Source organism: Myotis daubentonii, chromosome 5 (genome assembly GCF_963259705.1).
Source record: "Myotis daubentonii chromosome 5, mMyoDau2.1, whole genome shotgun sequence".
Classification (NCBI taxonomy): domain Eukaryota; kingdom Metazoa; phylum Chordata; class Mammalia; order Chiroptera; family Vespertilionidae; genus Myotis; species Myotis daubentonii.
In genome coordinates, this window is record NC_081844.1 from 23,730,857 (window position 1) to 23,745,275 (window position 14,419).

At 48.1% G+C, this 14,419-nt stretch overlaps 1 protein-coding gene across 1 annotated transcript; it reads left to right on the forward strand.

Annotated features, from left to right (window-relative positions):
• The first annotated feature begins 6,032 nt into the window (after window positions 1-6,032).
• Window positions 6,033-8,362, forward strand: LOC132234155 (relaxin-3-like). Its single transcript, XM_059695200.1, has 2 exons — window positions 6,033-6,296; window positions 8,064-8,362. Exons 1-2 carry the CDS (start codon window positions 6,107-6,109, stop codon window positions 8,273-8,275), a joined length of 402 nt encoding a protein of 133 aa, XP_059551183.1. The 5' UTR covers window positions 6,033-6,106; the 3' UTR covers window positions 8,276-8,362.
• Window positions 8,363-14,419: the final 6,057 nt, after the last annotated feature.

A 14,419-nucleotide genomic window follows, 5' to 3' on the forward strand; every position in this document is an offset into this window, starting at 1 on the left:
TTGTTTCCCACCGGACCCCTGCCCTATCTGCCTGCATTTCAAGTTAATACTCTCTGTCCTCCCTCCAATAATGGAAACCCCAATTGCTGTTGGGAGCAGGAGCGATGACCACTCTGGGTGCTTCCTGCTGACAGTGGGCGTTGTAGGGGAGCAGTTGTCAGATCCCATTGGAGGAGGCTGGTCCAGGGGTCCATGGTAAAAAGCAGTTATCTCCATCTGGGGCTGCATTTGGTGTTTTATAGCCTCTATGTGAGAAGGAACAAAGTGTATTAGGAGGTATAATAAGCAACAGCCAAAATAAGCAATAAAAATAGTTAAACAAACAGCTGAGAAGAGGGGCCAACCAGCTTCTTAGGGATGGGATTATTTCTTTAGTTTGTTTTCAGTCCAGTATGGAAATGATACCTGAACCAGGGTGGATCAAAACTATCCCCCTGCCATTGCCTGGAGAGGGCAGATGGTATTGGGGCCTGGGTGGCTGAATCCCCTTGGGTTTGGGGTGACTTGTCCTTCCAGGGGTCTTGCATTATAAGGAGGACAAAATGGCTTAGATGTATTCTGTGGGCCACTAGGCCCCGTCACCTTCTTAGGGTTTTTTGACTCTCTGGTATTGTGTTGGGTCAAGGCTGTCAAGAGCTAGGGTTCCATTTTGCATTTCTGACATAATTTTTTTATTGTTTCTTAAAGTAAAGAAAGCCTGGATGTATGACAGCTTAAACTACTTCCCAGTGCCATGCCAGCACAGCCAAGGGTGATCCTGAGTGGCGGTGATGAAAGGATTAAGAAAAGACAGACAAGAGAATGAAAGCTGGGTGGGACTCAGTGGGACGCTGTCTCCCTGATGAGGAGACAGCGCCAGCGCCCACAAGTTGTGTCTTTATTTTATAGCAGATGCCACAAGGCTAGTAGGGGCGTGATCAAGATGTTTACAGCATTGTCAACCCTACTCAACTACATGCACCTGAACTCTATCACACAGGCACGTGGGGCCACATGTTCGGACAACAGGCTCAAGCTTACAGCTATAGCTGTTGGCTATCATTGTGCTGGGAAGGCTCTGCCCTCAAGCTGGGACTTGCACGTGGCCACAAGAGGATTGTGCCCTCTCATTAGTCCGAGGCTTGAACCTGTCCAAAACACTGCAGCCGCACTCCATACTTCCCTTCCTTCATATAGAAAAGATTTAATTGCAAGATGGTATTGTAGTTAATACTTTCCTCTGGGGGCCATGACTCCCTATTTGCCTGTTGATATTGAGGCCAGGCCTGGGTACAAAAGAAAATTAGGCATTTTTTCCCAAGGGTCTGAGGATCAAATGCACCCCAGTGTTTAAGAATACAGCCCCAAGGGCTATCTGCACGGGGTGTGGCTGAAGCCCTTCTCATCTGCAAGAAAACACACAAAAGGATAGCCAACATCCTCTGTGATCTTCCCTTCTCTGTTTGGGGCATCCTCCTCCTAGGTAAGGGGTGTGAGGTGAGTGCCTCTTTGTGTGTGACCACAAAAGAGGACCTGCCAGACTTAGTCATACTTAAAGGGGAGATCTAGGGTGAGAAAACCTGGTAGTGTGCGTCCCCTAACAGAACTGACCTCCTGGCCTGCGCACACTTAACAGCGTGGCCTACCAGGAACCCATCCTGCTCCAGATTTGGGGAAGCCTGTACTAACCTGAGTCCCTGATTGCAAGTGTGGGAGATGGTTCTAATGTTTTTGAAGTACCCATCAAGTTTCCTAGGGGAGTTTAAAAGGAAGTGACTGTAGGCCGAGGGCTGGGAGAGTTTGGCCAGTACCCAGAACTCTGGGGGGCCACCACCCTGAGCTCCAGGAAGAGTACAAACAGCTCCAGTCTTATTCCTATGTATGCCCTCACTATCATAAGGTCTATCTTCTTTATCCTGGTCTCCCCAGTCTGTCAGTAATGGGGGACTTATATGGGAAGGGTGGAACCCTACTTTAGTTCAGACTAGGATAGTGATGGTGAACCTATGACACGCGTGTCAGAGGTGATACGGGAACTCATTTTTTGGTTGACTTTTCTTTGTTAAATGGCATTTAAATATATAAAATAAATATCAAAAATATAAGTCTTCGTTTCACTATGGTTGCAAATATCAAAAAATTTCTATATGTGACACGGCACCAGAGTTAAGTTAGGGTTTTTCAAAATGCTGACACGCCGAGCTCAAAAGGTTCTCCGTCACTGGGACTTTCCATCCATTGGTGAGGTGATCTCCTTGATAACGCAGGGGTCTGGCACATGACCTACCTGGGAACACGGAGGGCACTGCACGTCGTGCTGGAGGGCTTGGTTTAGTCTCTTTCGGCCCTCCTCTTCCAGTCCTCGGCTCTGCTTGTTTTTTTGCACAAAATAAAAAGTCCTCCGCTCCAGGGTCTACATGCGCTCCTGCATATGGAGCGGTGCAGGGATCAGGAGCATGCGGTGCCTCCTGAGCAGGGCACTTCCTTCTGGGCTCTCCCATAAATCTGGTAAGGACTAAGACTTCCTCTGATCCCCACAAGTCTAATTCCTAAAATTCACACCCTGGGAAGGTAGTTAAACTTATTTGACCAAAAGATTGTATATAAAAGACCCAATTTTCTTTTTAACAGACTGGAAGGGGACTAAACATCCCACATTAAAGGGGGTGACGTTTTTCTTCAGAGCCACGAAATCCTTGTTCTCTGTCACAGGGACAATGAGGCCTGGGCACAGAAGGAGGTGGCGATGGGCTTTAGAGGTGGTATTCCCTGTGTGCGAGTAGGGCTTGCAACCTGGTGGAGACAAACTGAACAACAAGAATTGTGACAAGAGATCCAATGAAAGGAAAAGTGTTTTAGTGTTCAATGATTCCAAGCCAAGGATGGGACTAAAGTAAGTATTAGTCTGGAGAGTTGTAGATAAACATCCAAGAAAACTAGACAAATTTAGGATTCAGTTCATTCATAGGTTCAAAACAATTAATTGGAATCAACTCACAATGTGTATTATAGAGTCTGTTGAAATATAGTTTTTCTCCCTAGAATCAGCCTTACTCTTATTAAAGACCAATTCATTTATTGCATTAAGACTAGTTTTAACTTGGCCTGAGTGTTTGCATGAATACACTAAGAACAGTAATTGGCCCTGGCTGGTTTTGCTCAGTGAGTAGAGTGTCAGCCTGGGGATGGACTGAAGGGTCCCAGGTTCAATTCCAGTCAAGGGCACATTCCTGGGTTGCAGGCTCAATCCACAGGAGGGGGCGGGCAGGAGGCAGCCAATCTGTCATCGTTGGTGTTTTTATGTAACCTATACATCTGGCTCATGAAACATAGGCGGGCCCCCAGCCAATCCGAAGAGCAGGCTGGGTGGGGGTCCAAGGCATCACACACCCTCCTGTCTGTAGGTCTTAAAACTGCTCTGTTGAATATTCTGGCACAGATCAGTACTTAAGATTCTCTGTTATATTGTTGTAGTCTTTTCAGGAATCAGGAGAAGCATCTGACAACTTTATCTTGCCAAGCCTTGAAACTGCCTAGGGAGTAAAATGCGCCCCCCCCCGCCTGTTTTTTAACCTTTCCTCTCCCTCCCTCCCCCCTTTCTGTAGGGAGTTTTTTTTTTCTTTAACTATTTGCTTTGTGTCTTTGGCTGGGGTGGGTAATGGTTTGTTAGTTATAAGCTGGCTGCAAACTGCCCACAGGGTTCGGCTTTGTTTTAATTCCCTTTTAACATTTTTCCGTATAAAACTTTTATAATTTTTATAAATGTTTTTACAAATTTTAGAAATTACTAGTTTTCAAAATGCATCTCTATGCACCATGCCTTTTATTACCAAAATCATATAATTTCCAATTAATAATTCTTAGAAGCCTCAATCCTCAATAACCAAGGAAAGCATACAACCAGCTTTCCTTAGATTGACCCTTATGAACATATTTTATTCTTAACAAAGCAAAAGACACAAAGGCAGCTCCAAATCCACTTTACAGACTCTTTGCAACAAAGGTAAAAGCAGGCGATCTAGCAACCAAAGCTTCAATGAGTTAATTTGATCTGCACACGTGGCTAAGTTTTTCCCAGAAACTTGTGGTTTTAAAGATGGCCAGACCAGAGTTTATGACCAGGTATTTGCTCACATAAGGACATTCGAGATTCTCGAACCAGAGGGAGTAATTCGCCTCTTTGATCAAAGGTCCTAGGAACCACAAGGGAGCACACTATCACCTGCAGAAGGGCCTCGCGCACTGTTGAAAAATCTGAACTCTTCAGTCCTCCTCCATTCTGTCTGGTGCTCTACTGCCCTAACGTATGGAAAATGCCCTGACCTACCTCCCCATCCAGCTTCCAATGCTCGCCAGCACATGATGTGGTGTGGACACCAGGAAACGTAAGCTGTGCCCCGCAGGCAAGGGCATTCCCTCCTTGGCTCCCCTACATTCTACTGAAGACCCTCTGACCCCCACAAGGCCACTGCAAGGAGCTGGAAGAAATCAGGTGTGTGGGTGCCGGGTGCAAGGAGGCATTGAGGGGAGGGGGGATCCTCTGCTCACCCATGGCTGGGTCCATCCGAGGTAGGGGTCACCAAGGACAGCAGGTCAGCCAGCCTGGGCCATGATCTGGAGAACTTAGCGTCCCTCTGCCCCCAGTCTCGGGCGGGAGGAGGGAAAGGCAGGAAAGTTGGAGCAGATCTCCGGCAATAGAAAACCTCACAAGAGAACAGGCCAGGGTTGGGCTGTCTGTAGTGGGCTCGAGTGTGCTGTTTGTGGAGGGAACTCCCAGAGGCAGTTAAACCTCTGGTCATTCCCCTCCTTTTATGTGTCTCCGTTTCTCCCCCCGGCTGACTAAAACAGCCGTGAGGACCCGGAGCGCTGCGTGACCAGCTCTTATGTGTCCTCCCTGGATGGGTCAGGGTTCCATTACAGTTGTATTCTGGAGTTCCTGTGAGGCCCCTGCACGTCTTAGGGTTCAACCCCAGACTCCTCTGCGAGGTCCTTACTCACATGAAGACATTGGAAATTCTCGAACCAGAGGGAGCAATTTGCCTCTTTGACCTTCGGAGACTTGGTAGGAACCCATGCCCTCATTAGTCACTGGTCAGACTGTCCTGCAACTGGAAGGACGCCTATTGCTTTCTAACTCGGTCCGACAACCAGTTCTGACCCGTGGCCACTTTTAAATGGCCCAAAGGCTGGAAACCGCATTTGGAAAGTGAAAGAGAAAAATGCCCTCTACAGAGGGTTGCCTGATTAAGTGGCTGGTGGGCACCCGGCAATGCCTCCAAAATTACCAAGGAAAGATCAAAAGAAGCGATAGGGTCTGTAGGCTAACCAGTGATGTGGAGAGCTTGGATCCTGGACGAGCCCCCAAAGCTGATAACTGGAACCCCGAATGGAGGGTTTTTCCCAGGGTCCTGTCTCATGACGCAGAAGAATGAGCTCCAAACCTGCTTCGATATCTGTCTGTATTGTCCCCTGATTAATTCCCTCAGTGGTTCTTGCCCAGCAAGGGGCCTGAACCTTCCCTGTTTCTATGTGTTCCTATGTCTTGTTGCTGCAGGCCCTCCCTTCTTTTCCCATGCCTCCCGCTTTGGGTCTAGAAACATTTGATTATTTCTGCTTGGGTGGTTTCTGTGATGAGGCCGGCTCAAACGTCCGTGTCTGCCCTTTCCTATGTTCCACCTGCCTTTGTTTTCCATGGGACCCCGGGCCCATCTGCCTGTGTTTCAAGTTAACCCTCTCAGCTGCCCCCTGTCTCCTGGTCTAGTGAAGCTCTAGGTTCCTGGTCTCTGCTGAATGGAGGGCGGCCTTCTTGCTTCTCTCTGTTGAAGATGACAATGAGCCAAACTGTGTCACCCCATGCCCGGAGAAAGGTTATCACTTACTTAGTCCGGGAAACGGGAAAGGTCGGGGTGTGCAGGCCATGGTCGCCTCACCTCAGCTGGAAGAGATAAAGGAGGTCACTTGTTCCTCCACAACAGATGTTTGTGTGTGTGTGTGTGTGTGTGTGTGTGTGTGTGCAGGTGGGAGGGGCTGGATATATAAATAGGGGGCCAGGAAGCAGCAGAGGCACTGACCACTGGGAACCTGCCTTGCTGTGCCCACTCTCACGTCTCTGGTTTCCCCGTCCAGCATGGCCAAGCACCCACTGCCGCTGCTGCTGGCCGTGTGGGTGCTGGTCGGGGGGCCGTGGCTGGAAGCCGAATCCCAGGAAGAATCTGACGAAGTGAAGGTTTGCGGCCTGGACTTGGCCGAAACAATTATCAGCAACTGCGAAAAAGTCCAACAGAGGCGGTCGGACGACCTGGCCCAGGAAGCTATGGGTGAGGCGCGAGGAGGTGGAAGGGAGGAAAGGGAGATATGGGACATGGGATGGGCCTAGAGACAGGGACAAAGATGAGACCAGGGACCAGGGCAGGGGAGTCCCTGCTCACAACTTGCATCCTCAAAGTTGAACCACCTGGCCAAAACTGGAGGGTGGAGCCATCTCCACTGGCTCAGGGACCAAGGGCAGAATGCTATTTCTGGGGCACCTGCTGTGTGCCCAGCCTTGCGCTGAGCAAGGCTGCTGCTTACAGGACTCCAGGGGGACACTGAAGTACTTTCCAACCCCTTGGAGAAGGTGGTGTGAGGGGTGTGGGGTGTCCAAGGCTAGATTTTGCCGCCTAGTGGGTGACGCTCCCAGCAGGTTGCTTTTCCTCTCTGATCCTCTTTATCTGCAAATGGAAGGCAGCCCCTGCATCTCACAAGTTTGCTTGGTGGCAAAATTGAGTCATAACAGGTAAGGACACAGTCCAAGGAAAGCAGGAGGCCAGATTGGGCTCAGTCAGGGGGTAGGGGTCCAGGTTCCTGAAGGGCAGGGGCCTGGCAGAAAAATAGATGTTGGTCATGATGATGATGATGGTGGTGGTGGTGGTGATAATGTAAGTGTGGACCTAGAAGACATGCCCTCTCGGCTCAAACTGCCGCTCTACAATTCCGTAGCTGTGTGTTCTTGTGCAGTTACTCCACCAAATCGGCCTCAGTGGTGTTCCCTGGGAAATGAGGTCATAACAACAGCACCCACCTCATGGCGGTGTCATTGAGAGGAATAAAGCAGTTTATCCACAAAAGCCCTTAAAACAGCGGTTCTGCCGAAACCGGTTTGGCTCAGTGGATAGAGCGTCGGTCTGTGGACTGAAGGGTCCCAGGTTCGATTCCGGTCAAGGGCATGGGTACCTGGGTTGCGGGCACATCCCCAGTGGGAGATGTGCAGGAGGCAGCTGATCGATGTTTCTCTTTCACCGATGTTTCTAACTCTCTATCTCTCTCCCTTCCTCTCTGTAAGAAATCAATAAAATATATTTTAAAACAAACAAACAAACAAAAAAACAGCAGTTCTCAACCTGTGGGTCGTGAACCCTTTGGGGGTGGAATGAACCTTTCACAGGAGTCTTTCGAAAATACATCCTGCATATCAGATATTTACATTACAATTCATAACAGTAGCAAAATTACAGCTATGAAGTAGCAACGAAAATAATTTTATGGTTGGGGGTCACCACAACATGAGGAACTGTATTAAAGGGAGAACCACTGCCTTAAAACAATGCCTGGCACACAGTCAGTCCTCCATGAATGCTCAGGGCTCTTTTGAGTGCTTATCATGTGCCAGGCACAGTTCTAAGTGTTGTGTGTTTTTTAATGGGTATATATACACTCTCCATGAAATGCTAAATTCTTAAGAGTTATTATGTTCCTCACTTTGCAGAAAAGGACATTAAGGATCAAAGAAGTAAATTCACTTGCTCAGGATTATAACTTTGAGACACTGGTTTGAAGCTTAATCAGTCTGAATGCCAAACCCATGTTCTTAACCACCAGGTCCTCCATAAATAAAGAGTAAGGGAAAAGAAATGACAGGAAGGTCAAGCTCAGTGAGGTTGAATATCAGACCCATCAAAGCTGAAACCTAAACCTTAGTGGAATCAAAACCTTTAACCACGAGACCATGTCTCAAGAACAGAACAGCAGCTGGACCAAGCAGGAGCCAGGACTCTGAGTGTGACAGAAGCTGGGCCCCAAGCATGAACTCTTCTCATCTTTTGCAGGGGATGCCTTCCCACACACTGAGCCCTATGCACACAGCCAGCTGGGAGAGGCGGCAGGCTCCAGTGACTGGCGGGTCCTGACCAAGCCCGCCCAGGATTCCTATGGATCTCTGCGGGTCACCCGAGAAGGAGACGAAGCAGACAGGGGTAGCCTCCTCAACAAGTGCTGCAATGATGGTTGCACCAAGACGGAACTGATGATATTCTGCTAGACCAGGGGACTGGGCAGCTGCGGTGCCACGGCCAATGCGAATACCTGTCTCTGGCCGCTCATACATTCACAGGGGACAGATCAGAACCTTCTCCAACCGCAATAATAAAAGTTGCAGAGGACTCTGCAGCGTGTGTGTGTGTGTGTGTGTGTGTGTGTGTGTGTGTGTGTGTGTGTGTGTTGGTGGTGCTCGGGGCGGGGGGGCGCTCAGTTTCAGGGGAGTTAGGCCGAGCCCTCAGCCCTCTCCACCGGACGCCCCAGTCGCCTCCCCCAGGGACTTTCCGCTTTGGGGAAGGGGCGGGGACCGAGCGCAAGGTGCGGAGGCGGCTGGGACGGGTGGCTCCGCTTTCGTCGTCGCCGCTGGGGCGCTGGACTCGGAGAGCAACGCGGGCCGGGTGGGCCCCCCCGTAGGGCACCTGGCGGAGAAGGTGCTGAGTGATGATAAGCTGTTTAGTTGCTGGGTGGCCACTTAAGGCCTCTGAGCTGATGCAGAGACCGTTGGGCCGGGTGCTGGGGTGCAGCAGTGAGAGACACCAACAGCCAGCCTGGTCCCCCGGGCCCAGGGGCCTCACCTGCCTTCATGGTGACTCGCTCCTGGAAACTCACAGTCGTTTCAGGTTTGGCTAAGTGCGCAGAGAGGGAAAGGAGCTGCTTTTTCTCTTTTTTAAAAAAGATTTTTAAAATTGATTTTTAGAGGAAGAGGGAGAGAGAGAGAGAGAGAGAGAGAGAGAGAGAGAGAGAGAGAGAGAAATGTGATAGCAGAACACCGATAGGCTGCCTCCTGCACCCGCCCCCCCCAACTGGGGATCAAGCCTGAAACCCGGGTATGTGCCCTCACCAGGAATCCAACCAGCAACCTTTTGGTGCATGAGATGAGCCAGCTGAGACTCACAAGGCCAGGGCTTTGTGTTTTTAATGGTGGTAAACTACACATAGAAAGCTTACCATTTTTTTCAAAAAAAAAATATATATATCTATTGATTTCAAAGAGGAAGGGGGAGGGAGAGATGGAAACAGCAATGATGAGAGAGAATCACCTACTGGCTGCCTCCTGAAGGCTCCCTACTGGGGATCGAACCTGCAACCCGCAACCTGGGCATGTGCCCCGAATGGGAATTGAACCCTGATCTCCTAATTCATAGGTCAGTGCTCAACCACTGAGCCACACCATCTGGGCAACTCAATTTTTTTTTAAGTATGTTTTTATTGATTTCAGAGGGGAAGGGAGAGGGAGAGAGAGATGGAAACATCAATGATGAGGGAGAATCATTTATTGGCTGACTCCTGCATGCCCCCTATAGGGGATCGAGCCCATAACCCAGGCATGTGCCCTTGCCCGGAATTGAACCTGGGATCCTTCCGTCTGCAGTCCAACGCTCTATCCACTGAGCCAACTGGCTAGGGCTCAACTATTTTTAAATATATATATTTTATTGATTTCTTACAGAGAGGGAGGGAGAGGGATAGAGAGTCAGAAACATCAATGAGAGGGAGACATCGATCAGCTGCCTCCTGCACACCCCCTACGGGGGATGTCCCCACAACCAATGTACATGCCCTTGACCAGAATTGAACCTGGGACCTTTGGGTCCGCAGGCTGACGCTCTTTCCACTGAGCCAAACCGGTCAGGGCAGGCTCAACTATTTTTAAGTGTACAGGTCAGTAGCATTAAGTACGTTCACGTTGCTGTGTAAACACCACCACCACCTGTCTCCAGAAGTGGGGCCTAATTTTCATTGGTAGAGGTTGGGGAGTTAAAGAAAGTTCTTCCCTTTTTGTAATGAGGTGAAATTCAAAGAACATAAAATTTACCATTTTAAAGTGAACAATTCCGTGGCTTTGGTATGTGCACAATGTTGTGCTACCACCATCTCTATCTAGTTCCAACACATTTCCGTCACCCCCAAAGGAAGTTCCATTCCCATTAGCAGTCCCTCCCCACCCCCCTCCAGGCCACCAGTCTGCTTTCTATCTCTGTGGGTTTGCGGGTTCTGGACATTTCATATCAATGGGCTCGTCCACAATGTGTCTTCAGTGTCTGGCTTCTTTCTCTGAGCATAGTCTTTTCAAGGTTCATCACCTTGTAGCACATATCAAAACTTCATTCCTACCCTAGCTGGTTTGGTTCAGTGGATAGAGCGTCAGCTTACAGACTGAAGGGTCCCGGGTTCAATTCCAGTCAAGGGCACATGCCTGGGTTGTGGGCTCCATCCCCAGTAGGGGGTGTGCAGGAGGCAGCTAATCAATGATTCTCTCATTATTGATGTTTCTGTCTCTCTCTTCTTCTACCTTCTTCTCTGAAATTAATAAAAATATTTTTTTAAAAAACAACTTAATTTCACTTTATAGCTGAGTCATATTCCCTTGTATGGATGGGCCATATTTTAGTTATCCATCCCTGTGTTGATAGACATTTCCACCTTTTGGTGATTGTGACTAGTGCTACTATGGACATGTGTGTACAGTTGTGGAGTCCCTGTTCTCCATTCTCTGCGTATATGGATAGGAGTGGAATTGTTGAACCAGATGGCAATTCTCTAACTTTTTTGTTCTTGTTACTCCTCACCTGCGGATATTTTTTCCATTGTTTTTTAGAGAGACTGGAAGGGAGGGAGAGAGGGGGAGAGAGAGAAACATCGATGTGAGAGAGACATATCGATTGGTTGCCTCCCTCAGACACCCCATCTGAGACCGGGGATTGAACCTGCAACCCAGCCACGTGCCCTTGACTGGGAATCAAACCCGAGACCCTTTAGTGCTTGGGCCAATGCTCTAACCACTGAAAACACTGGCCAGGGCAGCCACAACCTTTGATGTTCCACCAGTAATGTAGGAGGACTCCAGTTTCTCCACATCTTCCCCAACACTTGCGTTTTTGTTGTTTTCGTGAAGGCCTTGTTTTGGGCCTTTGAAATCCAATGCTTGGAAACTTCCTCAGTTCCTCTTTCTCACCCACATCTGATCTATGAGCAAGCCTTGCCCACCCCACCTTCAGTGTTATTCAGAATCTGGCTTTCCCCACTCCCTCAGCACCCAACCAGCCTCAGCTCCCATCATTGCTGGCTTAGAGGTGCAGTCACCTTCTCCCTGAGCTCTGGTTTCCACCCTCAACCTTACAGTCTCTTCTCTGCATAGCTTCCAGAGCAGCGGTCGCCAACCTTTTGGACCTCACGGACCACGGACCACTGGTTGGCGACCGCTGCTCCAGAGGACACCTGTGAACATCAGAGAAAGGGCATCTTCCTCCTCTGCTCACAGTCTTTCATAGCTTCTGCCTCACTCAGGGTAAAACCCAGTCCTCCTTGTGGCCCACCAGGACCTGCACAATCTGCTTGTCACCTTCCTGCCCTCACCTCCCCCACTCTCCCACTCACTCACTCCACTCCAGCCAATGGGCCTCCTCTTTACTCTTTGTTCAAATAAGATCACATTCGTAGGTCCTGGGGGGTTAGGACATGGGCCTATCCTCTGCAGGTCAGCATCCAACCAACTGCACTTACTGTGTGCTAGGCAGGGTGCTAAGCACTTTACATAATCTCACCAAAGTCCCCAACACCACCCCATGAAGTACATATGCTTATCATCTCCCCCTATCCAATGAACTCAGAGAGGTGCAGCTATATATATATATAATTTGATGTCAGAGAGGAAGGGAGAGGGGAAGAGAGAGAGAAAAACATCAGTGATGAGAATCATATTGGCTGCCTCCTGCACACCCGACGTTGGGGACTGAGCCTGCAACAAGGGCATGTGCCCTGACCAGGAATCAAACCATGACCTCCCAGTCCATAGGTCAATGCTCAACCACTGAGCCACACCAGCTGGGTAAGTGCAGCATCTTGCTCAAGGTCACACAGGAATCAGGATTCAAACCTAGCTGTGTTGGGCACAAAACTCTGATTCTGTGTGAGGCACAAAACAGGTTCCTGGTTCTGGGCCAACGTCGGACAGCTAGGCAGCAAAATTTCCTGGCACGTCTGTTCTTCGCCAGCCGCTGGGCCAGGCACTGGGGGTGTGGAGGAAAGAAAGGAAGGGTGCATGCCTGGAGAGTTGCTGGGAGAAGTGGCAGAGGGCAGAGCGTATTATTCATCAGACCTTTCCAACAGTACAATCAGATACGACTCCTGCCTTCTGAAGCCATGCCCTTGGCCAGAGACATCCACAAGGGCCACTAAGGCCGGGAGTTTGTCATGAAGAAAAGGACAAAGGAATAAAGTTCAAACCCATAGGGCGTGTGTCAAGTACAGATAACATTTAACCAGCACTTACTGCATGCCACGGACTGTTTTACAAATTTGACAAACTCATTGACTCCTCCCTGTTTTATAAGGAGGCAAACCAAGGCACGAGAGGTTGAGTTGCCCAAGGTCACACAGCAGGAAATAGAGATGGGATTCAAACCCAACTCTGCCCATCATCATCATTGGTTTTTAAATATTGAGGTGAGATTTATATAACTAAAGTTAACCATGTTAAAATTCACAATTCACAATGCTATACAACCATCACCTCTGTTTAGTTCCAAAACATTTTCATCAAAAGGAATACTCAGTGGCAATTCCTCCCTCCTCCCAAACTTGGCAACCACTGGTCTTTCTGTCTTTGTGGATTTGCCGATTCTGGACATTTCATATCAATGCAAGCATACAATATGTGCCCTTTTGTGTCTGGCTTCTCTCACTGAGCATCATGTTTTTTGAGATGCATCCTTATAGTAGCATGTATCAGAACCTCTTTCCTTTTTATGGCTGAGTAATAGTCCATTGTATGGATGTGTTCAAATGGGAAAAAAAGGCCTTTCTTTTTCTTTGCTGTAGCCTTCCACAATTTATGAGAAGCACCTGGTAATTAAACCCCAAGATGGGTAGCTCCTCTGGTTGAAACAGCCCCTCTGTTCAAACTGCAAGACAAAATAAGTTACTGTCAAGGCTACATTCTTCCAATACCTCCTCCCTGCTGGTTTACAACCCAGGCATAATTAGTAGAAAGTTCCCTTCCCTGCTCCTCTTCAAACAAGCCTCTTTTGAACTCTTCATAACTTTTTCTTTAAGAATGTTTTATAGGCTTTGGAAAAATACTGACAAGACACCTGCCTAGGACATCTGCCTGGATTGTCTCCTGAAGAACTAACTCACTTTTCAACGACAGCTCCACTGATGTCTGCCAAACTCCAGCCTAAAAACACCCCTCCCTTCCTTGTCACCTAGCAATAGCAGGAAGGCTTTAAAGGCTGGAGAAGTTGTCTGTTCTTTGTCTTTTGTATTGATCAGCAATGCACTGGCCCTTTCCCTTCAGGGAAAGTAAAATAAAGTCTCCTATCTATCTATCTATCTATCTATCTATCTATCTATCTATCTATCTATCTATCTCCTCTCAGTCGTGAATTCTTTCACAGCCCACATCACTAGCCCAAAACTCTAACAGGATGGAACATTTTATTTCATCTGGTGATGGACATTGGGTTGTTTCTGCTTTTTGGTTGTTTTGAATACTTCCACTCTGAATGTGTGCGCCAGCAATGCACATGTAATGTTTAAAATGGTTCATTTTATGTTATATGAATTTTACCTCAATATGTAAAAAAAAATAAGTGCCCTGGTCAGGTGGCTTAGTTGGTTGGAGCATTGTCCCATTCACCAAAAGGTTGTGGGTTTGATATCCTGTCGGGTCACATAAAGGAGGCAACCAATCAATAGTTTCTCACATCCATGTTTCTCTCTCTCTTCCTTCCTCTCTCTAAAATCATTAACATATCCTTGGGTGAGACTTTTTTTAAAAATGCTATCAGCTGATTTGATTTAGAAGCAATGCCCCCATCCCCAGCAGCAATGAGTATACCCAGCACCCAGTAATAAATAATTGTAATAAATAATAGTAAATATAGAGGAAATGAGATAAAGGAAAATTACTGGGAAACAAACATCACAGTAATAATTTCCGCACACACCATCCACCGATGAACAGAAAAGCAATGGGTGAACTTTAATTGGAAACAGGACCTTTGCAGGGCTTCAAAGTATCTTAACCAAAGTATTTATCAATTTTCTTGTATTTTTTTTAATTTCAGAGAGGAAGGGAGAGAGAGATAGAAACATCAAAGATGAGAGAGAATCATTGATTGGCTGCCTCCTGCAAGCCCCACCC